Source organism: Haemaphysalis longicornis, unplaced genomic scaffold (genome assembly GCF_048455015.1).
Source record: "Haemaphysalis longicornis isolate Haplotype H1 unplaced genomic scaffold, Haemaphysalis longicornis Haplotype H1 scaffold_2, whole genome shotgun sequence".
NCBI classification, from domain to species: domain Eukaryota; kingdom Metazoa; phylum Arthropoda; class Arachnida; order Ixodida; family Ixodidae; genus Haemaphysalis; species Haemaphysalis longicornis.
Genome location: NW_027526295.1, coordinates 218,531,021 through 218,557,600, shown reverse-complemented (window position 1 = coordinate 218,557,600; position 26,580 = coordinate 218,531,021). Strand labels below are relative to the sequence as shown.

Sequence of the window (26,580 nt, the reverse complement as noted above, 5' to 3'; positions counted from 1 at the left end):
CCAGCCGCTGTTGCAGCCGTGAAGAAGTCCAGAAGCCGTAGGCTAACGTAACTGTTTACTTCATAGCGAGAGGTGAGCCTAAGCCAAAGAACAATGCCCCAACGGGCGAGGTTACAGTACAGGACTCGAGCAAAGTGACAGCATTGATTTACTTCTCAAACAGGAATGAGTTATAGCGCTTGGATGGGATGGAAAGGACTTTATTGAGTAAATCCTGCAGTAGGTATAGCCCGGTTGACGGGCCGACCTCAACGTGGCCGTGCGTTGCATCCTCTTGGGCAGCCCTACTCGACAGGGACCCCTTTGCGGAGTCCGTCCCTTTCGAGCGCCTTGAGAACCTGCTGGATGGCCCACTCTTGATCCGACTTTGTTGGTTGAGGCGATGGCGATTTGGAGATCTGCGGGGTATTCTGTGAAGCTGACGCCGTCTTGTATGGCGTCACAGTCCCATAGGATGTGCCAGCGATTGGGCGTACCTTGTTTGCAGATGTCGCACTGTGCGCTGGGATAATTGTCGGGGTACATGTGATGGAAGAGCGCCGGTGTGAGCACTGACGCGGTTTGGAGGCGCTTGAGGGGCTCGTATTTATACCCAAAGGCGCCAACGGTCAAAACAGGCGTTCCCTATAGATTGTGCACACGCCACGAACGTCACAGACACACACAACACTCTTTCCAGAGTTCGTGAGCAGTCGGTAGCAGCGGCGCACGCTGAGTCCGAGAGAGGGGAGCGAGGATGACTCTGCAGCGGACACGGGGCTTCTGTGTCCTTAGCCCCGTTTACATTGACCCGACGAGGGCGCGTCGAGTTGAAATAAACAGGTTTTTTGGACTCGACGCACTCTGGTATAAGCGGACGCGGTGAGTCGAAAAGCCGTCAGGGCGAGTCCGTTCGACTCTCAGGCAGGGGGTGGGTTGACACGCTCGTCGGGCTGAGTCGGCAGGCCATGGGGAGCTGAATACCGTATTTGCACGATTATAACGTGCCACCGATTGTACCGCTCGGGTAGGTTCGCGCAGGAAAATCCGAAAAAATAACTGGACGTCGGCTTTACCGCACAGATGTAAAATACACGACACTATACTTACCTCAAGAAGGAGATTTTATTTTGCGCGTGCAACTGTGGCAGCCAAAAATAAATTGTGCTTCGTAAACTTGCTTATCCAGCTCGTGCAGGGAATGAAACTACAGTGGGAAACATTGAGGATGTTTGCGATTTCAAGGGTCTTGACCTTCATAATTCTACGTGTGACGGGCTAATTGCAATAGCAGAAAAATGTGCAAGAGCTGAACAAGGTGTCATTCAGGAATGAGTGCGCCGAAATTAACTCACGTGATATATTGGATTGAGTTGGAGTTTGGGAGGACCTATGGCAATGTTTCTGGCCGATTTAAAACCTGTTTTGGTTTTAGCCCGATTTTAACGCGCACACAAATTTTAAGGCTAGCTTTTAGCAAAATAAGGTGCGCTAGAATCGTAAAAACACGGTAGCTCCTTCTCTGGCCATCCCCGGCCCCCTCACCTCGACTATTTGAATGGAGCTCATAATACGCGTGAGGGGTCGAGGTAGCTGAACCCGCCAGTCGACTCGACCCTCCCTCGTCGGGTCCATGTATCCGGGGCTCTTGAAGCAAGTCTTCACGTGTTGCATCGGCAAACCATCGAATGTTGATCGCGCCGATAGACAGGCGCCAGAGATCCTAGGCTTGTCGAGACGTGCAAGCGTGAGCCGCCGACAGCGAAGCCTGCCTGAAAGGCGCACGTAGTGGAGGCTTCGCCGCCCAGCCGAAGAGTGTTGAAACAAAGCCCAACGGCGGGCTGAGTCGTAACACTGCCTCGCCTCTTTTTTGGTTACCTTGGCTGTTTTGGGTTCTCCACTGTTCTTTCCGTATTTCATCGTTAGCCTTGTAGTCTACCTTATTAACCACTGCGTGCCCGCGCTTTACAAGTATAGCTACCTGAAAACCTTAGCTGCCCACCTACGTTGATCCATTGTTCTCAACCTCATCTAAAAACATATTTTATTCTGCGCTTCTCGAACTTCAAACGACGCCCAAGCCATACCTCATTGCACTGCAGCGTTAGTTGTTTTTCCATGCGCGCCTAATGCCAACGTCTGATTTTAAGCAGAGTACAGCATTCGCAAATGTCAGACCCGGAACCATTACTCCTTTCCACGTTCCTCTCACTACTTCATATTTCTTATACCCCCACAGAGCTCTATGCTTCATTATAGCTGCGTTTTGCTTTCCCTTACCCTTAAGTTGCTCCTCGTGGGTTCTTAAGTAGTTATTCCATTCGTTTATCCCCACTTGCAAATATTTATATTCCTTGACTCTGGGTAATTTGCCTTGCTGGATAGACACTGCGTCAGTGATAGCGTCATTAAAAACCAGTATGCCGATTTTTCTGCGCTAAAATTTAACCTGACGTCGGTGGCTTCCTGGCCGCCAATATTTATGAGCCCTGAAAGAACAGTGCCGTCTGAGTATAACATTCCCGCAATACGCGGTTGTACCACTATGTTGTACCACCAAACAATGGTGCCCCCCTACCCCTCCCCCCCCCCTCATGTGCCCTGGCAAAGATATGGTTTGGAGCTGCTCCCAAACGGGGAATGGGGTTGACGTCATTGGAGGTGCAGCGCATGCGTCAGGCTAGGAAGGTCCCAGCAGTTCTCGCCCAAGACGCCGAGCACGTGCGTCAGGACCCAGCATTTGCCGCCAGAGAAGCAGAGTGCAAGCGACAAGCCCACAAAGATAACGAGGAACATTTAATGCCTTCTCCAAAGGCATGTGTAGTGGTTTACAACACCTTCGCTGGACGTCACTTTCGCAGGGCAGGATTGTGTCCATTTTTTACTCTTTTTTTACCTTGGTGTCTTTCCACAGATTCAGGTTCATCTTGTACCGCGTGTCATTCGGTCGTATGCCTCTTAGCGTGCGCCAGATCGAGGCTCAGCCACACGGCGAGGTAAATCACACCTATAAAACATTTCTGCTGCCGAATTCTGGGTTACCACATACTGCTAAAGCCAGAACAGGGGCTTTGAGGTAAATTTATTCACATTTGATCTTACTTTCGGTTTCATAGTAACCACTACCGGCTGCCCTCTTACGGGCGGTGTGATCAGACTTTGATAGTCGAGACATCAGGGCTCGTATTGTCTCTTTTTCTTTTGCACCGTCAGTTGTTGCTGTTGCATTACTATAACTCTAACACCGTATTCGAAACACTTAAAGCTCGTATTTTTGTCAGATATGAAGTCCTAAAAACGCTTATAAATGACCTAAGGCATGAACTTCAGTGAAAAGAAAGGTATTAAGACAAAAAGTAAAAGGACTTTATTGGGGGGAAATTTAAAAGGGGCAACTCGTGCATAGTACGAGGAGAAAGTTATAATAACAGCCCAACTTGGGAACATGCTCTCATGTGTAGACGACTATTGAGGGACGTCCGCTTTGGTCTGGAGAAAAAAACGCCCAGATGAGAGCAAGAAGGGGAGTTGACGCGTTCACTTCTTGAAAGTCTGCAGCTTCCCGATTTCCTCTCCAGTGGTGGCCTCCTTCTGCTGCTTGAGCTCCGCGCTGCCAGCCGTGACACCCCAGGCGTCGGGGTGCGAGAAGGCGCTCGAGTAGGGACGCCCCGTCGACGGACGCAGATTTTCCCAGTAGGCACGCGACGCCCTGCGACAGAGGAACGCATGAGGGGTTGGAATGGCGTCACTAGAGAGTTTTAGCAGTCCGTCTGTTCCGTTGTTACGGGTTTACCGGGACCCGTCTGCGCCTGCGCGCGCGGAAGGGCGAGGAGGAAGGGCGAGGAGGCGCGGACATGGCGAAGGCAGGCCCGCAGAACTAATCCCCCTTCCGCGACGAATGCCCAAGTGCCTAGACGGGTCCTGGTCGACACGGTAACTCCGTACCGGACGGAACGGACGGAGCAGTCCGTCTGTTCCGTTCGTTACGTTGTTACCGGGTTTACCGGGACCGGTCTGCGCCTGCGCGCGCGGAAAGGCGAGGAGGCGCGGACATGGCGAAGGCAGGCCCGCGGAACTAATCCCCCTGCCGTGACGAATGCCAAAGTGCCCAGACGGGTCCCGGTCAACACGCTAGCTACGTACTCCGCGGAACGGACGGACTGCTAAAGCTACGTACGCTATGTTGGATGAGCGGAAAAGGTCGCGTCTGCACACGCACTTCCCGCTCAGAGAATCGGTTTGGCTGTCGGAAGATACCCGGATCGGCCGCTCCCGCGCGCATCCAACCTGCTAGATATTTTGTCGCGCCGCGTCGGAAACTGGACCGCTCCGACGCAATCTCTCTGCCCCTTGAGAGTACAGTTAAGAGAAGATGACCCCGCGCCGGCGCCGGTGCCCGCGGAGGTCGCAGACGCGGCCGCGGAGACGCCAGCGCCATCTCTCGCCCCCGCCGCGGATCCTCCCGCGGCGAAGTGCGAGGAGGTGGCGCCACTCGTCGGCACCCCAGCAAAGAAAGAACTGAAACTAAAGCGTGGCAAACTGTTCGCATGGCAACGCAGTGAAACATCCCCCTCGAGAGGGGCACGATCAAATGCAGAGCATTTCCGGGGGCGCACGACGTTAAGTAGTTTGCGTTACGTTAATGTTGTTGCACTTGTGGCAACTGCTGACGAGAGAGCGCTCGTCAGCAGTAATTTGAATGAGTCAACGATATAAGGCGCGTTCGTAGCGTCCCATTCTGTGTCGGCTTTGTGGCGCAGTGGGTAGAGCACCATGTACATTGCGTTCCGCCCGCAGGGTCGAGGGATCGAAACCAGGCGCCGGATAGTATTTTCTTTTATATAGTGTAGGGGGAGGGGTGCGGACAACGACGGTGCGGACTACGACGGGACAACGCGGGTGACATCGTGAGTTACTGAAATGCTCTGCATTTAAAACGTACACAGATCTCATTTACGACGAAGTTACAAATTGTAAATCGATAGTACGGGAGCCAAATTAATTAAAGAGCCTGTTATAGTCTATCTTTAAAGGGGACGTGCAGACAAAACACCAGTTTGGTTCATGCGAAATATTGCGTCATTATAATCATACTTTTAACGTAAACTTCGCTCAAATAATATCTATACTTAGGAAAAATGGGAATGGCCATGCGATCAATCACGAGCTCATTTCCCGCACTGGAACCTATGACGTAATATGCACAGCTGTGCGATGGGCTAGGCCCAGCAAGATCAAACGCAAGTTAGGCAGGGCTTACAAGCTTGCAGAACACGCTGTTCTCTCTTAATTGTAATGCACATTCATTTTATAGCAGTAAGAATGGTGGGGTAAATAACGGCAGTTACGAAAGTACACGTAAGCATAAAAGCCACAGTGCGTACTGTAGTTGGTACTGCGCGCATAATGCTTCTGTACAGCAGTCCGGCGCTTTGGGGTTGTCTCGCACCACACTGGCAGATTGGCGTAAGCGACAATGTCTTACGTGACAGGGTTTGTCAAGCATACCCAATGTTTCACAAAACGATTCCTTCCAACCGTAACAAAAACAGGACAGGCGTAAATACGGTCAGAAACAAATCGAGGGTGGACAGCGGACCTGCGCTGTGTGGTGGCGCCATCAAGGAGGGCTGAAGGTAAAAAAGGCGTTCCGCAGTACGCTGCAGAGTACACGGCGTACTAACTCGCTTGAAGGCCTGTCCTGCTTACGTCATCGAAGATGTCACGAAACACACGATTTGGCGGGAGAATCAACAGTTTGACTTAAAGCGGTTAATTTTTCTGTTAATAAAGTATCTTTTGCTGCCGGACAAGCGCAGGGGGGCTCAATAAAACAAATTTGTATTTTGTCTGCATGACCCCTTTAATAATACGTGAGCATCTCGTCCCTCTCCCTCGCGAACTTGGGGCTAGGCCGGGTGCGCACGACTCGCTCCCGCTTCCTGTTTTGTCGCCCTGCACCAGCTCCGCACTCCGTTCTGCAGTGCGGGCAAGCGGTGGCGGGAGTCGCAGGACCCACAGAGACGGTGCAGAGGCAGGTGGCGCGCCGCGCTTCGACTTAACGTCATCGGCACCGTTGCGAAGGCAGCTCTATCTACGCGCCCTCTCCTCTCCCGTTATGTGCTCGCTCTCTCTCTTGACAGATCGATGCTGCACTGCGGATCAACGCGAAAACTTTGCGGACATGCCCCATCTCCTTACGCAATAATAAAAGGAAGCCTGGCGTTCATTTGGGACATTTCGGTCTCTAGGACTGCATGGCGTATGGCTAAGGCGCAACATAAGGACAAAAACTACTCAATGATGCATGACATGTGTGATACGGAGAAGACGACAAAACAAGGACAACGTTTGATCAGTTCTATATGATTAATGTCCAGCAAAAGCCATCGTCCCGAACATGCAGGAAGTATTTCACAAAAGAATTGGTTCCACCCCTGGCTTCTACTCTTCAAAGCCGTGTGAAAATCAGGGGCAGCGTATAGTTTGAGCCACTTATACGATACCAATGTGTCAGAGATAAGTCTTTGTTAAGACCGATATTTGTAACTGGGGCGGGCGGAAAAGGGTCACTTTCTAGGTATTTGGCGGTTTCTATGCTGCGTTTATTTCACAAAACCGAAATGTAACTGACTCAATACAGCGGAAGGATCGAAATTTGGGCGAGTTGGTACGGGTTGAACATTTTCGAACAGTGTAAGAACACACACTAGGGGAAGAAAATGACAGGACGACGTGGTCGTCCGTCATTGTCTTCCCCTAGTGTTTTTTTTTTTTTACGCTGTTGTTCAAAAATGTTCAACTCAATACAGCGCACAGGAAAGACCAACGCCTCCCAGATGCGGAGGCGTTGGTCTTTCCTGATAAAAAAAATAAAGCCACAGCCCCGACACGGGGCTGTGGCTTTATTTTTTTATCTAGAGGAGTTGGAGAGACGCTCCATGGACCTCATCTCCGAAACCAGCTAGCAGCAGGAGATAAGAGGGGCCCCAGAACGGTGGGATCTCTTTTTTCCTGGCAGCCATATATTTGCTTCCCCTGTGTGGCATCCCCAGACTGAAAGAGAATCTGGTTGTTAGCGGTGAAATGAATACGCTGCGAAGCTAACGTTTTATAGTGGCTGGGAGGATAGAAGAGGCGGAGCAAAGAATAAGTGGTTCGAGTCTTGCATGTTTAAAGGTGTGCGTCGTCCTACACGTAAGCACCCCTGGTCTTTCCCCAGCACTCTAAAGGCTCGAGTTTACGTTGCCTTTTAATTCCAGGTTAAGTTGTTATAACCTATAATGAGGAAACTTAACATCGTAATAAGCGGTTTACGTACCATATAACCACAGGCAAAGCGCACGGTGCCGCGATTGATCGTTGTTATATCGGATATACTGTTGTAACCGGCATTGTTACAAGTTGGCTGCATACTCGTAATCGAAAGAGCATATATATGCGAGGCGTAAATATGAAAGAAGGGTTACATGCGCCGGTAAGCATCATTGGTTGTTTTCGCGTAGGCTGATGCACACAGCGGTCAAAGGCGGGATTGTGAAAGAAGATCGGGTGAAGGCACCGACAAGAAATCATCGACACCTGAGGAAAGCTTCAAACATTAAAAAGCTATCTTGCAAGGAGGTTGGCGATTTCAGCTCCACTCGATAGACTGCGGCTCAAAACGGCTCTTTTATTTTTGTTTCAGGTTTAAAGGGACCCTGAAACACTTTTTATAAGTGCTTGCACTCTTTTCTTCGCGCCTGGAACCACTACGAAAGCTATATTTATCGCCAGCATGGAACGGCACTGCGTGATTTGCTCATCGCAGCAGATACGCCTTCCGTATCTGCTTTGCTTTTGTGGCTTTCTTTTTTAAGTTGTTATCGAAAAGTGTTCATTGCTGCAACTGAAGGAAAACCGGCCAACAGCCGCTACATGGCCTTAGTCACGTAATCCGAGCCGTCGAAGAACGTCAAGACCGGGAAATAGAGAAAAATCTTTTGAGCGAGTTTGCAAGTTATCTGATGTGAATAGAGCAGTAATTTTTGGCTGAGGTACTTTACGACCCCCTAATCTAGGTACTGGGTGTGTTGGGTGAGTACGTTCTGCAAGCATTTAAGATTTCAGAAGAAGTTGAAAAAAAAAACTGTTGCTGGGTTCCTTATTTAAGGCCATGGTTCTACAAGAATAACTGAGAATAAGCTCCTAAATGTTTGTTCTCTTATTTAGAGGAGATTGGCTTTATTTTTAAATTGCAAATTATGTTATCCAAGCTAAAAAGTTAATGTTAGTGCCCGTCGTGCTCCAAGCCGAAGCCACTTTTCTCGTGGCCACCTGTTCCTAGGGCCTTATTTCCTATTTTTCCATCCCTCAGTCGATATGCCCGTAGCCAGAGTTGAAAACGCCGGTAAAGCTGTTTTTTTTTTCTTTTATCAGTACTGAGCCTTCTCTCTCGCTCTTTCGCTCGCTCTCTCCCTCTCTCTCTCGACATAGGCTGATAGTCGACCTAAAAAGAAAACAAAACAAGTTTGGACGCGTCAAATTAAAATCATATATTGATCCATCACAAATACATGCAAAAAATATAGCTTGCAACGAACGAGGGATCAGATATTTCGATCTTCTAGCGCCATGGACCTCTGAAAAAACGCGCCCGTTTCCTACAGTTTTGGCCGGAGGCTTCTGCGCCAACGCGCCGTTAGCGAAACGAAACCGACATCATAACTTCAACGCCGCCTACGGTTATCTTGCGGTTGGGGTACGATAAGAGGGTGCTTTTGAAGAGCCTTTATCACTGACCTAGGGCCGACAAAACCTCCGCGTTTCCCTTTTCACATGTCAACAACACACAATCACGCAGAAAGCGTCGCTGCAGTTTCACTTTCCGCGAGATATAGCTCAGCAGTTTACATCCTGTCCTTGTCAGCTCGCGGGGGCTATAACCCCTGTCAATTTTTCTCCTTTAAAACGTACCGAACACAAAAATGCCATCGGGTAACAGGAGACCGCGAAGGAGTTCTTTGGAACAGGATGGCTTAGAGTAAAGGCATCACGTTGCATCCACGGTGGCTGTTTTTTTTTGTTTTTTTTTTTTTTGCTTCATTAACCACAATCGTAGCAGATGTTCGCGAACTAGTGTATACAGCTGAGTTATTCGAGGCGCAAAAGCCGATCCTATTCATGGTTGTTTGTGGGTGTTTTAGTTATAGTTTTTTGTTCACAAATATTCTCGCACATAGGGAATTTTGGCCACGAACTCTTCCCAAGGGCGTTTGGATACACTTAACTTTTTGAGAAACAGGACAAGTGTAGACGTCGGATCCATATTTACCCTGTTTGAGAACGCACACGTGTGAGCGCAGTCCTGTGACCACAACCGTTGCTCTTCACATACGACTGTACAGGGTAATACGAAAGTGGATGCATGCGATAGCTTATAAAAAGGCGCGCCAATTAAACTACCATTACCGCGTTGGCAAAAAAATTCGCGCATCTCCACGAAGTGAATCATGACTAGTGGGGATCGTTCTTACCGTAAATCACCCGTGAGAGTGCTTACTGCTGCGAAAACGATTTCCAATCCGATCCATTTCAATCCAATCCAGTGCTCCTCGCGCATGCGTGCGCAGCACGGCTCTCCAGCAGTACACACACTCTCTCTCTCTCTCTCTCTCTCTCTCTCTCTCTCTCTCTCTCTCTCTCTCTCTCTCTAACCTTTTGTGAACCTTTTGTTCACAGGTGCTTCTATTTACTCGGTGCTGTGCCGTGAGCACGGACGCCGGACATGCCTCGGCCTTACGGTGCTTCGCCCCTAAAGCAAAAGCCGAGCTTGAGGACTTGTTATGCGAATTCAGCGGACATTCCCAACTAGCGCGGGCTGGTATATCAGGTTGTTCCGACTCACCGGGCTCGCACCCAGGGCTTGGTGTGCATGCGCAGGCCTTCCCCCCAGGGGTCGTGCTTCTGGGAACCGTCGGGCAGCGCGCCCCCGCGCTCGGCGGACAGCTCCTCGGCGATGGCGCGGACGTGGTACGGCTCGAAGCCGCAGCAGCCGCCGATGTAGCGCACGCCCATGTCGTACGCCTGGCGGGCGTACTTCTGGATGTCCCACCGGGAGCAGACGCGCGGTTCCAGCGCTGCGCAAGTGAAAGCACACCAGCAGCTATGGATGGGCACACGGCTCACTTTCAGCTGTGTCGGTCATCCTTCAATAAATAAATGTTACATCTGTAGGCAAAGCAGCTTCGTTGATGCAGACGGGTAAAATGACCCAAATTTAAGCGGGAAAGCCGACAACAGAAGCCGACAAATGGCTGTCTGGCGAGTGCGAAACTTTCCGTAGAACGCGCTTCCAATAGTAAAGACACAAGTAAAGGATGGCGCTGCAATGCAAAGCCTAGGTATGCGCAAAGCCACAAGGGAAACGGAGACTGCAGCAGTGGGCACCATTACTTGCAACGCAAAACTGGAAGAAGCGGCGAAGAAATTGCCTTTGATGCACCACACATTAGAAGTGCCCAGGTGTCCGCGATTTTATTCTAGCTCAACTGATGGGGTGCACGTAGCCATTAGCCGCTTTTAAAAATCTCACTCAAACAAGCATGAAATAATTAGCTGTCTCTGTAACGACGGAAGATATTTGATTGCACTACGGCGTATGCCAAGTGGCGTATGTCTACGGACCGCTCGTAACAAACCGCGATTGCTGAATCACCATGCGTGGCGCCATGGCCCCTCGCGTAATTATTGAAAGTCGCCCGGGAGCTTGATGTCGTTGTGTTCAGCGTGTTTCGCTTTATTGCGTATGTTTTCATGCCGCCCGGGTTGACTTTAGGCACGAGGAGCGCGGGGAAATTCGACGGGAAGCATTCTACATTCGTCTTAGTGTTTGTCCTGGCAAGAGATAAGCGACCGAGAGACGCCGGTCACAACGATAGTCGTCAGAAGCCATCTTGGCTTTTGAAGGACGCTTCCTCCGTTCACTTAACGAATCCGGCAGAGTCTCTGTCTCCATTCAGTATAATGTCTCTGCTCAGTATAACGACTGCGATTACCGCCATTGGAATGCCCGAATCGGACGGGAGCTGCGACGACAGTCTAGGGTTCAGAGTTATGAATAGAGAGATGTGCCGCGGTGTCTGGGAAAGTTGTACGGCCCAAGGTTACACGGTGGCATTTCGGTTCGTCATGGGCCTGGGTCCGTCCCCTGTCTGACGAGAGGGGCAGCTCCTCTTGCAATTAGCGCGACGTGTTGACCAAAAAACTGAAGTTCTGTCGGCGTGAGTTTTGGTATAGCGGGTAGCGTACGCTATGCTACCGGCGGCGGGCACCGGGACCTTACTGGACATGTGCGCATTGTTCTGGTGCCCACTTCATCGTGCCCGCGCGCGCATGTGCAGTTGGGCCAGGTAGCCAGCACCACCGGTAGCGTTGCTAAATCTCGTTATGCTAAAAATCTCGAATGTCAGCATGAGTTGCGTGGACAATACTTTAGACGGGCTACCCGAGGATCGATGGTCAGGGCTCAGAGCTTGCATTTCGTTGGCGAGATTTATTGGGGTCGATTTGTGTCTCGACAAGCACCTTGGAGTGTCCGAGTGAGAGTGGGTGACGTGATTATTCGCGCACCCATGCACCGAAGTTTGGTTGCCATTCTTGTACATCAGTTGCCTAGCGTGGGTTAATAAACAGGTCCTCCTCACTCTCTGAATCGTGACGTCCCTTTCGGAGGCGGGACTTTTGGAGAAAAACTCGGGTGTTTAGTTTTTTGCGGTGGAGAGAAGAGGGAGCCCCACTGGATGCAGGCCTGTGCATGACCTCTTTTGTCTGATCAGTACATGATCCGTAAATACAGTGAAACCCCGTTAATACGTTTATCACCGGACTGAAAAAAAAAAAGAACGTAACAGCCGGGAAAACGTAAGAGTTAGGAAAGCCACGAAAATTGGCCGGCGTCTAACTGGCGTCGTTACCTCACGCCCTGTATGTAGCTCCATTGTAGCCAACTTGGTTGCGGCGGTCTTTTTTTGCATTTTCCTGTGCACATTGCCAAGAGCAATTAATACGGGCGTCAAGTCATGTTAGTCGTCGTAAAACCACTGTGCTACTCGCTCGCCGTCACCCTACTCGTGAAGATCGACAACAAAATCGGGCATCGTGAAATCACCGTAGCACTCGCTCGCCGCTCGGACCGTCTCGCGGCGCGAACACGGGCGTCGTCATGCGCAAAATGAACGAAAGTAGCGCCCCTTTGACAAAAACGGTTTTCTTAAATGTGAGCCTAACGCTTAAAAAACGGGAAATAAATGCTTTCAGTTTCTTTCACCCGCTCGTAAGCACCACTCGCTTCTCAATAACCTGAAAGGCCGCATCAATTGCTTTCAGCGTCACTTTGAGGTGCGAAACTTCTGTTGTAAGCACAGTGATGATGGTGATAGCACTTTCGACGGATGGCTATCTCGTGACGGCCTCTCAAACTCGCCTGTCTTCTTGTAGCCACTTCAATAACAAAGCCTGGCAAAGACTCATCAAAAGCCAAAATGGCGGTGCCCAACCGGCTTCGGAGTGTCAGGTTGCGACACATGGTACGGGAACGCGGGCCCACAGCTGCGACGTTACAGCGGGGTTCGCAATGCATTATATCCTATGGGAGCTATGCCGGGACCGATGACCAACAACGTAACAGCCAGGAAAACGCAACAGTGAGGAACGTAACAGCGGGGTTAACTGTACTTAGTGTAAATAAAAAGTGCATATTGTATATCTTGCTTTGAGTAGACAGTCGTCTTCCACGTGCCGTCGACTTCGAGCCATCCATCGAGTCATGGGCTCCATCGACCGATCCTCTGAATTCTCGCAATTTGAGCTGGTGCTATGACAAGGGTCATCTTGAATTTTAACTGCGGGTAGTTCCACGTGCCGCCATGATGCCGATTTTATACGTTTTTTAGCGCAAGCACCAAGTTTACTGTCGATTTTCTATGGTGTTCTTGAACTTCGCAGATCTGACATGTGGCTACGGCATCTATGTACAAACCGAACCCGCAACTTCGCAATAAAAGACCGGATGCATGCCGAGCTTAGGCTAATTTACCTGCACAGCGGCTGTTACCATACAAAATACCACATCATCCAGTGGGGAAAACATATCCAAGAAAGCTGGTAGCATGCCTTCTGTACATTTGGTGACTCGAAACTGAGGGTATACAATGAGCTTTTCACTCGCTATTTTTTGCAAGCGAAAGTTAAGCATCTAAACTGATAGCTTTGCAAGTAAGGAGCAATTGTTGGCTACAACGACACACAAGGTGATCTTGAAGAGCTTCAAAAATGTTTGTTGGCTGTTTCGGAACAAAACGTTTCTGCTACGAGGTTGCCTTTAAACTAGAGAGCGGAAATTCAGATTTTTTTTTTTTTTTTCATAGCGTTTTCGAAGTGCTCCACGGTGACATGACAAAGGCCCAGAGCCGCTGCCGTTGCTTACCGAACGGGAACTCGGGCAGGTCAATGAATCCCTGCTTGCCGGCGTCGGGCGTGTGGTAAGCGAGCGGCTGGGCGATGAAGTGCGCCTTGAGTCCGGCAGCGCGTACCGCGTCGATCATCAGGCGCACGCCCTCGAGCACCACGAACGGGTCGAAGTGGCAGTTGATGCCCACCACGTTGGCGCCTGCACCGGGGGAAGACATCAGCGAAACAGCCGCAAGAGCACCGCGCACAAGGCAGACCCGTTATGCGTATCTGAATAAAGCGCTTTCAAATAACACCGACTCAACAGCAACGCCGATGTCGCGTTCCCGCCTGTCGCTATCGCAGACGGTGACCTGTCATCTATATTTCAGGGCTGTGGGGTCACCACCACTCAGCACGTGCATTTTGGAATGACATTTCAAGCTTCGCTCTCTTCTCAGTGCATGCAGACGCCTCTAGGGGTGTGTTTGGTGTCAGTGATGAGCGGATACACACACAGCCACTGATGCAGGCCGCACATTATCGATTGCCCCCAACACTTACCTGATGTCTACCCGCCCCTAGCCAGCACCCACGCAATTGTAAGACCGTAGCAGCAACACGTCAAATTTCTTCTGCGTATCCCTTCGGACTCACCGGCCTTGACCATGCGTACGGCGCATTCTCCCGCGGAAACCCCGTGCATGTCTCCATCGGGCCCAATGCACATGGTCGCCACGACGGGGAGGCCGGTGCCCTTGCACACCTCGATCGCCATCTCCATCTCCTCCACGTGTTCGAAGTACTGGGAGGAAAAAGGCCAAAACAGAGCGGGGGTCATCAAATTTGCAGAACGCTACTAAACAGCACGCAACCCAAGCTCGGGATAAATGACTAAAAAGGACCGACATCTCGTCACTCAGATGTTGAAGTGGGCGATTAATGCCGATGTTGATGTCGGGGGGCCACGCATTCAGTGCGTCTCAGCGTGACACACATCGGGTGCGTCTCAGGGCACCCGATGTGCGACGAATGATCTGTATTTACTATCAATGAGGGCTTATTACAGGGGCGATTTTCATCACGACAACGGGGCGATGTTCGCGACGTCGCAGCGTGCAATTCGTGAATATACGCTTCCCTTCAGTGCGAATGAGCCCCTAACACCGCTGCATAACGGTTGAATGAGGGACAGCGGCACGATTCTTTCTCCATGCGACCTCGCTTTGGAAAGGGCGACCTGCAGGGAGTGAAAAGTCGTGACACACCTCGCAGATGAGGAAGTCCAGCTTGTTCTTGACGAAGACCTGGACCTGCTTGCGGAACACCTCTTGGATTTCTGCCTTAGGGCAGCCGCTGAGGTACGATGGCGTCTGCGAGATGCCGCCGGCAACGAGCGCCTTCTTCTCGGAAGCCACCTCGCGTGCCAGCTTGCACGCCGCCTCGTTGATGTCCACGCCCTGCACAGGGAGGAGAAAATAGAGGCTCATAAACAGCTTAAGCCCATGTTGAGTGTCGAGGTATCAGGGAGCTGGCGGTCAGGAGAAACGGTTTATTCCGGTTGACACTTTAAAGCTTCCTGCGCAGCCGTGGGGTCGACGCCAGCAGGGAAGGCCTGTCAGAGCTTCAGAAATGGGATGGAAGAGGCAGAAGGAAGATGCAGGAGGGCGAGAGCTTGCAACAAGGCCCAAGGATAAGAGCAACATGGAGGGTAGGCAGGGAAGGGGGCAATGCGGGCAGCCGCGAATGTGGTGAAGATGCTTGACCTCGCCAAAGGGCATAACCTAGACGCGGAATAGCAGGCACTGGTGTCACTAAATAAAGGCTTTTTAACGCGAAAGTTTTTTGTGCCGGGGTCCACCGAGTTCTCGCTGACGTCATATCCGTCACGGAAATGACGTCGCCAGAAAAACTTCGATTGACGCGGCTGCGCCGGAATGAGAGCCACAAACTCTTTCGCCGCAACGGGAGGTATGTAACGCGTTTCCAACTGCGCTATGAAAAGACGCGTGAATATGACGACAAACGCGCCTTATATCCTTCTCTTCAGATGGTGCTGCCATCTAGGAGAGGCGAAGCGAAGTAGTGCATCATGACGCTATTGAACGCCTACAGTTGGCGCCTCGATGCCAGCGCCTACGTGTACGGGGGACGCGCAGCGTTAGCCGCGGCGGAGCCTGTCGCGTAAAGGCACATTCCCACTGGCGATGCGCCTCGTCGCGCGACTAAAAGCGACGTCGCAAAGCGACGAGCCGGCCGTCGCTTTTCGGCGTTTTGCGACGGCGGAGCCGATCGCTCTCGGTCCGAATTCCCTCGTCGCGCGACGGCCCCGCAAAACCGGTAAGCCAATCATGGCCGCGGAGTAGGCTGACGTAGCCGGAAACGAAACGTTTCTTTACATCCGGTATGCAAACGCTGCGGGCGGACGAGGACGAGCCGCCGCCGCCACCGCCGCTGGCTCGCTCGGCTGGCTCGGCCAGGCGGCTAGGCGCTTGGCCCGCTATCGCTGTACCCGCCGGGTCGGGCCGGCAAGCAACTTCCCGTGTGCATCGGTTCTTTGGTCAGTGGCTTCAGCGTGCGCGTGCACTAATCAACGAATAGCGTGGAACTCATCAGTGTGGAGAAGCGTGTATGGATTGTAAATAGAGCTAGGTGGACAGCGAGACGGTAGGTTGACTTGCAGCCTCTTCGTCTATCGGCGACTGGTAAACACGCGTAGAGTTCGGAGGGGTCAGAACGTTGCGCATGTGAAAAGAAGCGACATTTGTGGGCCGTGATGCGGGTGTTGTGGCGTGAAAGCAAGCGTGTGCATTTCTTCGTGCAATAATATGTTGAAAAGAGCCTTCGTGAGTTTGTTATTTTCTGCTCCTCCCGCAACCCGCAAATGCTTTCGGCATTGCTCCAGGTTAGTAGCATGTGTTTTAGTTTGATTTCTACCTGCTTTTGTCGCGTATTCTTTGACTTCGAATGGTTGACGCACCAACGAGGTCGTATGTACAAGTCGGGAAGCAGCTGCGCTGAACGCAGTCGCATCATCGCTCATCGCAAGTGCGAACACCACCTCAACGCCTCATCGCGCGACGCGCGCCGTCGCGCGACGAGACAAATCGCCAGTGGGAATGTGCCTTAATGCGCGAGTGGTTTGGTGAACACACGTTCCGCTGCAGCGAAAGGAGCAGCGGACCATGTGTTCACCAAACCACTCGCGCACAACCCGTTTGGTTTCGTTCGCACGGACGGTTTGCGAGCGCCTGTGGTTTCAGTCGAATTTACGCAATGCTCCGGTGCGTGCAATCCAGTGTATAACGTTGATGTGTATAACGGTGCCATACCGACGAAATACAAATAGCAATGTGGAAACATTACGTAACCTTATATATTTTAATTTTCATAGCAGAAAATCTGATACAACTGTTTTTTCCCCCCCGATCCGTTGCAAATGAATAATATTTGTGATCCAGTTTCGCTATTCTTTTACTACGCAGTCCATCGAGGAGAAATTACTACCCCCTCGCTTTGCCGAAAAATGGCGATTTTCATGCCTTCTTTTCAAACTTTGAATTCAAGGTAGCGACTTGTCTGGTTACTTTCGCAAATTTTCCGGCGACTGTATCGATCTCATTTTCTGTGGGCGCCACCTACCACTACCAATCGATTGATAGTGTATTTACTGTAGGAATGCGCGAACAGTTCCTGAAAAAGGCCCAGCTGTCAACTTCAGCAGTGCTCACACGCAGGCAACCGAAGCGTGCGCTGGGGAATTAGTGAAACAGATAGAGGAAACCATTTTTCCCGACCGCGCTTCCTGATTTTCGAGGGAAGATGTTGTCTATTGAAACAAGGGTCAACTGCGCTAAAAGTTAAGACGAATAAAAGAAACACATGGAAGTGTCGTATCTCTTCATGTCTTTCAAGTTCTCGCGCAGTTTATCCTTCTTTGAGAATGAACCAACTAGCCCGACTAATCTTAATGTTTTCTACATCTTTTCGTCGCCTGGTATAATTCAATTTCGATGACAATCTCTCCGCGTGCTCTGGGAGAAAGTAAGCGCCCAGGCGATGTTCATAAACACTCCGGAGGTCCTTCGAGTAAATACGGCATGTGTTCTTTTCAGCCAATTCTAAGAATTACCGAGTCTCAAGAATGACGAGAGCGTAAGGCGAGAGTGGGGGAGGGACTCCCTAGCTGTTTTCTTCTTTTTAACCGGGCCCTCAACACTGTTAATCCGGCCATGGGTTGCTCTCGTGTGCTGGCAAATGCTGCGACTTTTAATGGCGTCTATACTGGTAACGAATGAGCCTTTCCACCTTTTACTTAGTACTGGTAACGAATGAGCCTTTCCACCTTTTACTTAGGAATTATGCATGTTAAAGGGGCCCTAAATAGGCTTCCGAATGTCGCCATTTCAATCGCACAATCGCTAGAGCACCCCTTCACGACAACGTGTACCAAATATTACACCTCTGCGTAAAGCAGGGGCCGCACAAACACGAAAAAAAGATTTCACTTCCTCCCCTGGCTCACCAACCATACCTTGCCGCCACACTTGCGCGCTCTGACGCAGTTCTTTGCGGCTCTGACGCGCCTCTATGACGCACGCGACACTGCCCGGTGCGGCGCCGCGAACGCGAACCACAGCGACAGCGCTCACCGTGCAACCGGAATCTGGTGGGCGGAGCATGCGCGTCGAGTGCTAAAAAAAAAAAAAAGCGCGCGCAGGGCTTGGCGCAGCCAATGACTGCACGTACATCAAGGAGGGTGATGGATTGCCCTGTTTCTCTCGGTGGTCTTGCGCCGGGTCGATGACGTCGCGGCTTCCACAGTGCTTCGGAGGAGCTACTAGAGGAGGAGATCCCCAGGCCTTATGGGTGGCCCCTTTTAATGAGCGATAACTCGGCTAATACTTAACGCATTTAAACAATTTTTGCGGGATGACGTTCCTTGGATAGCACTCCAGTGACTGCGCACGCAAAATCGTAACATTTGGCAGCCTATTTAGGGCCCCTTTAAGACCGGAACATAGTAAGGACGAGCCGAGCACACAGCGTATGCGAGAACCATGACTGTTTTTGTTTTGTTTTGTTTTGACAGCATGGCTGTTTAGGCCGAGCTTTGTCCGTCCGTCTCACCAAAAAACCTCGAAGCCTCAAGAAAAAAAATCGCCCATCTCCACGCCAAGGGTGCGAAGCACTGGGGCGCAAGTTGTGCATTGCCTGTGTGATGAGCGTCATCCTCCGTGCGTGATGATTCACTCCGAGTTTTGAATGATTTGAGTTGCAGTAATGCACTGTAATGACAAACGCCACCGCTTTCCGCGCTCTCATCTCCGGGTTCGCTTGGTATTTTTGCCGTTTTGATTGATTGATTGTGGGGTTTAACGCGCCGACGCAACGCAGGCGATGAGGCGCGCCGTAGTGGAGGGCTCCGGATTAATTTTGACCACCTGGGGATCTTTATCGTGCGCCGAAACCTCGTACACACGGGCGTTTTTGCTTGTCGCCTCCATCAGAAAAGCGGCCGCCGCGGCCGGGAATCGAACCCGAGACCTCGTGCTCAGCAGCCCAACGCCTTAGCCACTGAGCCACCACGGCGGGTATTTTTTTTTTTTTTTTTGCCGTTTTGCCGGTGCTTCCCGCGCTTTCATCTCCGGGTCCGCTTGACGCTTTAATCGTGCGCGTCCAGTGCGTCCAATGCGTTCACCACGCCTTAATCAATATATGTGAATCAAAGCTCTCTCTCTCTCTCTCTCTCTCTCTCTCTCTCTCTCTCTCTCTCTCTCTCTCTCTCTCTCTCTCTCTCTCTCTCTCTCTCTCTCTCTCTCTCTCTCTCTCTCTCTCTCTCTCTCTCTCTCTGCGTACAACGAGCAGTTGCGGAACGAACCCTGAAGGAAGATCTGCCCGTGTACACTTGTACGTAGCGCTTCACTTTAGTAAAGGAGTGGTTCTCTTCGCTTACCCAAAAGGGTTATTGTTGCTCTTAATTTCATAGTGTAAAACTTCTTAAATTATTAACTTTGGCTCTGGTCGTCTTCTTTCTTCAGGCCGGTAGAATAATAACTCACGCACACGTTATAGGAGAAAGCAAAAGCGCCATGTTTATTAACAGCCTTGCTTGCCCCAAGGAAGCTCTCAATGCACCGGGGTGGCGCCGCTCTTCAACCGCTCACACAAGTTATTTCCGACCCGTTCAGAAGTTATAGCAAGCGCAACATACGCTCGCGCTGACAGTCAATCGTTAGACTGCCCGCAGTTCTCCTGGGGCCCCACGCCAGACCATCTGAAATCCGTATTCGGGCATACCAGCGCCGCTTCGGGTGTTCTATAAGCAACGCTCACACGTCTTCCTTTCTCTCTCACCCGTGGCGGCAAGCAATCGGAGAAGTCTACCTGCGGGAGGATTCTCGACCAGCATCAAGTTAAGCACGCCGAACTCTACAAATGTAAACACCACCACCGCTGAAGTAAAAAAAAGGAAACAAAGAAAGCGTAACGTAAGGAAGGGGACAAATCGTTCGCCTGCAATCGTCATAAGCTTCCACCGGGAGCAACAGTTGGGCACATTACATTTCACCTCTAACTTCGCTGTAAGCGGAAAAGTTTGTTATATTATTTTTACACATTTTTGTGTCTCGAAACAATTGAAATCTATGCTTCATATGGTTAACCACGCACATTCCGTTACACAGCGTGTGTCTATAAAAGCAAAGCTGCATGCTGTGATGTGTGCGACCACGTACCGTGAAATTTCTTCCCGCAAGGTTGCCGCGGTTGATGAGCTTGTCATCGCTGGCGTAGAATGTGAACGCCTGCATCACGTCGGATCCGGCCCGCAGGAACTCGCGGTGAAGTTGGCGAACTGCACGAGGGGGACGGGGAGTGACAAATAAGGAGAACGAGAAGGCATAGTCATCTCAGTGAAGGGTCGGCTTGATCCTTCGCTGCGAAAAGGACAACATAGAGAGGCAGCTGTCAATATAACGATTCCCCGCTACCAGTGGCGCAGCCAGAAATATTTTTCGGGGGTTGTCATACGCCGCCGGTATAACAAAAAATAAAAGAGGGAGATCCTGCGCGTCAACAAAATTTTAACACGAACGTGTTTTTTTTTTTTTTTTTTCGGATACACGAAGATTTCGCTGACGCCATATCCATCACGAAAGTGACGCCAGTACAACGAAACAATCGGCCTGCAAAGGGTGCACCACTGCACACATGGTCTTCTTGCGGGGAAGCAACCTTTAGTACCACAGAGAACGCTATGCTTAGGGTTGTTCGTTTTCGGGTTTTATATTTTAACACCAAACTGTTTTATGCCTGAATATATCAAGATTTCACTGCCGTCATATCCGTGACGCCAGTACACCTTTGCCGAAGCGACCCGCCAGCAGGACGTCGCTCGCCAAGCACACTGACAAGACAGCCGCCGACCCGCAAATTATGCTGAGCCGCAGATTTCCTAGCAGATTTCACTTTCGTGTTTTACCGATTCATATGACAGAGGAATCAACCACAGTTTGTCTTTTTTCGGCTGCTATAAAACCAACAGCCTGCTTATTCTTTTTTTTGTTTTTACTTTACAGTATACTGACTTTATATGTCAATAGTATAGGCGAAAAATATGGCGAAAGGAAGGGGGAGGGAGGGTTTCGGCGCTTAGAAAATTTCCGGGGTGTTCTGACACCTAAACACTCTATCTGGCTACGCCTTTGCCCGCTATCGCCTTAGTTCTTGCAATGCACGCTAAGCACTCCTCAAGTTGCAATGGCTGTTAATTCCGGAGAAAGCCGGCAAATCATTCTATCAGCGGGAGTTGTTTGACTCGGTGGTACGAACCCGCTTCTGGGTGTTCGACGGCCGCCTCGGGAGTCCAGGGCCCGGCCTTGACGTAGCCCCTCTTCTCGAGGGCGAACACAAAGCCTCCATCGCCGATCACCACGCCCTTGTCGAGCCGCTCGAGAAGTCCTCCCGACTGAAAAGAAGAAGAAGAAGAAGAAGAAGAAGAAGAAAAAACAGGCCACTATTTAGTAAGCAGCTAGGTGGGCGTCCAGCTGTTGATTCGCAAATTGATAACTGCGCCAGCACGATTTTATTGTCACACCTGGATGATGTTTATTTTTTTCATCACGGAGGTAACGTTTCTTTTTCTTTTCTTTGTTTGATTCATTGCACGCACACAATACGCAGTACTGTTTGGACCCACAGCCTTGGTGGCTAGTTCGGAGTCCAATAACAAAATTGGCATAAGAAGAACAGCATTATTGTACGATACAAACTGAACTCGCGTAATAAGCCCAATTTTACAGGTAAAATATAGGAGAAACAAACAGGTAAGTTATGACAATAGGAGATACAAATAAAAAAAGCGCTGTTTCCGGATTAGCGCAGGAAACTACGCCGCGACCCCCTACTCTATATTTGTTGGCTGGAGTATAAGAATATCGGTTTAGTTTCAGAGCTGCCTGAAAAATACGTGTTAACTGACAAACCGCGCTCTCCAATGTCATGAGGGTGGCGGTAAATGAACCGTAGTGCAAACGATACGTACCCAATGAGTTTGTTTTTCCAGCGTTTAGTCGGTTATCGCAAGATCAAACGCGCACTTTCGTGCTTCGTTGTCAACACAAGGCGTTGTTTTTGTTCGCCCGCGCAGTGATGAGGTTCATCACGCGGTATATTACGTGGCGCTATCTTATCGTACAGAGGCAGACCAGGTCCTCGAAATGGAGGCGAAAGGCGTGACGAAAAACACTCCCTGCACTTCAGATGTGCTCGATGCAAAGCGGGGCAAAGGTATACTCGGCGCACTCCTGCATCACGCGCGCTCGTATTGCGACACAAATCCCGGGATTCTTTTCCATGAGGGTCGTGGGCTTCACAGAAGGTCCCGGATGCTATCCTTGCTCCCGATAACACTTTACTTTTGCGAGAAAATCTCTTATGTCATTCATATTTAATATGCTCTAAAGAAATTATGGGCTCTGAAGTGTGCTTATACGTGCTATCCGTACACAGTTCATGCCATCCCCTTAGAAAATGTTCTACAAGTATTTGGGCGTCACTCTATGTAGTGACCTTTCATGGAACGTTCACTTTACTAACATCATTTAATCGCAAACAAAACGCTCGGTTTCCTTAAACGCCATTTGCGCCTCGCTCCATAACATGTAAAATTACAAGCGTACAAACCCCTCGTAACTAGAATACGCATCGCCCATTTGGGACCATCGACAATCTTATCTTACAGATGCCATCGGATCACTTCAGAACCGGGCCGCTAGATTTATTCACAGTTCATACTCTTCAACTGTCACAATACCTGGTTTGAAAGTAGAATCTGGTTTAACGGATCTAGCACTTCGCCGTCGTATTGTGCGCCTTTCTTCGTTCCACAAAATTCTTCATAGTACCTTGCATGCCCCACCTTATATCATTCCCGCAACACGCATATCGCACCGAACGAGTCATTCGCTTCAAGTTGCTCGGCCACGTACCCGGAGCTCTACTTTTTCTGCCCCGTTTTTTCCTCGTACATCACCAGCTTGGAACGGCGCCTTCCCAGCGAAATCGCAACCATTACCTGCCCATCATCTTTCATAGAAAACATCAATAAGTTTTTCTCTGTTAAATCATTCGCTTTTCTACGTTTCTTACTTGTGTTACCCACCCCTAATGTAATACCCCCTCGGGGATCTTTAAGGAAATACAATGAAAACGAAATGTAAGCGGTATGGCATTCCCTGTGTAAGCGTCGTGGATCGTATTGATTTGAAAAATGGGAGTAATCGTTTCACGATTGAAAAGAGCCCTGGGAAAACGTTCCGTCTTGGTGCGCGGGCGTGGGACGACTCTCAGCGCAAGATCACGCGCCGCTGAGAGAGTCCGAAATTTGAACCACCCGAACTATTGTACACGTAAACACTCGTGGTGCCTCCGCGGCCCGGGACGTCCCGTGGTATTTCGGGACGGCCCGTGATAGTGGGCTACGTTCGTTCCTACCGGAGCTTTCTGCGCTTGCGGCGAGACGGTTCGGGGTCGTTTTACTCCGCCGACTGCGATGCATTCTTTGTTTTTGTTCCTCGTCGTGACTCACCTCTCCGAAGCCTCGGAACTTGAGCGTCCCTGGATTCGGTTCTCATGCCTGCCATGTGTCGTTTTGTACTAGCCAGATGACGCCGCGCTGGTTTCTGGTACCGTTCGCAGCTCACAACGCCGGCTGTTTTGCTTCATTGGGCGCATAACGCTTTCGCGCAAAATAATTTGCGGGCCAAATCATACATACAGTCGGATTACCACGCGAAGCTGGTTTCGGTTTCACTGGGTTGCACACATTCACGAAAGCGAAACATGATTAACCCGTGCGCAGTGCAAAGGAGTGCAGGGAACTGCTGTGTCTTCGTTGCCGAAGCAACTGTGCCGCGTTCTACGCCGCCCTTTTTCCTTCCTTGACCGCGCCGTGCCCTCCACCCTTCTCCGCAGCAATAATTTAGCGACCAGCGCAGACGCCACACTCTCTCCACACTCTCCTTTGCCTCTGCACACAGACATTTCCTGACTCAGGTATTTACCCAACCTGCAGGAACGCACGCGGGAGGTGATTACAGGGGCTAGAGGTAAAAAGCCTCCCCATTAAAAATCCGGCTTCCGTACCCTGATAAAGTTGAGTGCAAGAAATGGCGCCGGGACCAGGCCTCGCTGCTTTCAACGGCCCTGTCGAATTTCAGTCCACTGTGGTGCCTGGAAAGCCGGTACCTCTATCTCGACACCGGTGAGATCATCAAAACCACTCCTGCCTTTCTAGTATACTTCGCCATCCGGACGCATTTCAGTAGGCTTGGCTTAACCCGAGTCGGACGAGAGGTGATCAACTCGTGACACAGGTGCGTGTAAAATACCCAACATATTCTCTATTCGAGACAATGCCGTGGCGCTGACGGTGCTAACAAGTCCAGAGTGTCTTGCAGTCACGTGGTGTGATCGTATATCTGCGCAATCAAAATTGCTGCTGCTAACGTCGGGTGATGTTTAGCTAAACCCGGGGCCACCTCCGAAGTCGGAGTTTCCTTCTGAAACGATGAAAGCCAAGTAAATGCTGGGATACATTCTAAAGAAGCAAACTAAGCCTATCCAAACCTTGAAACAGCTAACAAAGACCTTGGGTAGGATCGAACCAAGCGGCACAGTAGCGTATAAGGGAAGGAACGGCTGGAAACGCTGATTGGTTCAGTAGCTAACTTCTGCAATCTCAACACAAAGAAGCCCGCTTGAAGAGCAAGAGCTTTCCGCCATTTTGGCCAAGCGCGAGAGAAAGAGGTCACTCATCTTTACATGCTGGGAGACGAGTTGAAATTCCGTTCTCACGGGGCCTCCAAACTCAAGATTTGCGCGTAGTGGTTGTTACGAATCGGCCAGCAACACGTGTTTCCCGCATCAGCGACCACGTGGGAATCGACCATGTGCGCCCGCGTGTCGGTGAATCGTACTTTCGTGTCTCGACATGCCGGGTCAGTCACCTCGCTTTGCCACGTGCCACCGGTGGCTGCCAAGCGCCACACCCTTCAGGCACCTGCGCGTCGGAGAGTCCCGCCCTGACCTACCCGGCTTAGACGTTTCGCTATCAGCGCGATCAAAGTTGATAGCGCGACCCCGGCACCTTTCAAGGACACTCTCCCCCCTCTCTCGGACGCCACGAGGGGCGAAGATGACTCGCGATCTTGGAAAGACTGTGCGTGTGTGTGTCTATGATTTCGTGGCGTGTTACTCTTGGGGGCGTTTTTTGGGTATAAATAGAGGCAGCACAAACGTTGAAATTCATTCCTGTCTGAGCAGCGAATCCATGCGGTCGCTCTGCTCCTGTCCTGTATTGTAACCTCGCCCGTCGGGGCATTGTATGTTTTTTGGCTTCGGCTCACCTCTCGCTATGAAGTAAACAGTTACGTTCGCCTATCAGCTCTGGACGTCTTCCCGGCTGCAGTCGGCTTTCACGGTCGCAACAACTGGTTGGCAGCGGTGGGATGACAACTTCACCTGGAGCCAGCGGTGCGAGACCCAACACCACGGACGTCAAGGCGGCTTCGGACTTCGCAGAATTCACGGCGGTCAAGGGTGAGTGCGGGACTTTTCTTCACTGAGTTTTACCAGGCTTGTGAGGATAACTGGTAGGGCGTGTGTTTTTGTCGCGTGGGTTATTCGCGCAAAACATTTTTTTGGAACAGTGGGAAAGCAGTACTCTAGACCGGCCATGAATTTGAAAGCGTTGAAAAAACCGCAGTTGTTGGAGCTTGCAAAAGAGTTGCGCTTGGATGTTACAGACGCGCTGAGAAAGCCAGAGCTGATAGAGGCTATACTCGCTGTTGGGGCTGACGATGACGAGCTGTCAGATTGCATTGAGCTTATCAATGACAGGGAGGCCGCTAAGCGCCAGCGTGAAGAACGCGAGGAGAAGGAACGGGAGCGACAGCATGAGCTAGAAATGAAGCGTCTAGACGTCGAGGCGTCTCGACCTAGACGTCAGAGTGGCAGCAGCGTGCAGTCTGCGGCGACTGAGCGACCTACGTTGCGAATGTGTGACCTAATGCGACCCTACAAGGTAGGAGAAGACATCGGTCTTTTTTTGGTCAACTTCGAGCGTACGTGTGAGAGGGCCCAGTTTAGCCGAGACTCATGGCCGGAAAAGCTGCTTACGCTTTTGCCAGGTGAGGCATCCGACGTGATGGCCCGCTTGCCAAAGGAGGAGGCGGAGGACTACCAGAAAGTCAAATCTAGCCTCCTGCGTAAGTACAGGCTGTCAGCAGAGGCGTTTCGCCAGAAGTTCCGTGAAGCCGAGAAAGCTAGGGGCGAGTCTTACTCGGAGTTCGCCTACAAGCTGAAGGCCAATATGGAAGAGTGGCTCAAAGAGGCAGAAGCTTTCGGAGAGCACGACAAGGTAGTTGAGTGCTTCGGTCTTGAGCAGTTTTACCGCCGTCTACCAGAGAACCTAAGACTCTGGGTGCAAGATAGGCCAGGGGTAAAAACTGTGGATCAGGCAGCTCAACTAGCCGACGAGTTCGTCGCACGTCGAGGTGCGCAGGGGCCGACAGGCGGCCAAAAAGAGTTCAGGCCGAGGCCTGATAAGCCAGGGCCGAAAGGCAGAGCTCCCCAGGTAGACGGTGGAGCAAGCGAAGTCGTTCTCGTGGA

At 50.8% G+C, this 26,580-nt stretch overlaps 1 protein-coding gene across 1 annotated transcript in view; it reads right to left on the bottom strand.

The window, feature by feature from the left end:
* Positions 1 to 3,323: 3,323 nt before the first annotated feature.
* Positions 3,324 to 26,580, bottom strand: part of LOC144169917 (betaine--homocysteine S-methyltransferase 1-like) — a 39,793-nt gene continuing 16,536 nt past the window's right edge. Inside the window, exons 2-8 of the mRNA XM_077699365.1 lie at positions 21,241 to 21,376; positions 20,145 to 20,263; positions 14,676 to 14,867; positions 14,065 to 14,212; positions 13,445 to 13,627; positions 9,866 to 10,097; positions 3,324 to 3,688 (exon numbers count right to left, since the gene is read on the bottom strand). Coding sequence (XP_077555491.1) covers positions 3,517 to 3,688; positions 9,866 to 10,097; positions 13,445 to 13,627; positions 14,065 to 14,212; positions 14,676 to 14,867; positions 20,145 to 20,263; positions 21,241 to 21,376 — 1,182 coding nt within the window. The 3' untranslated portion in view covers positions 3,324 to 3,516. The remainder of the gene's footprint in view (positions 3,689 to 9,865; positions 10,098 to 13,444; positions 13,628 to 14,064; positions 14,213 to 14,675; positions 14,868 to 20,144; positions 20,264 to 21,240; positions 21,377 to 26,580) is intronic.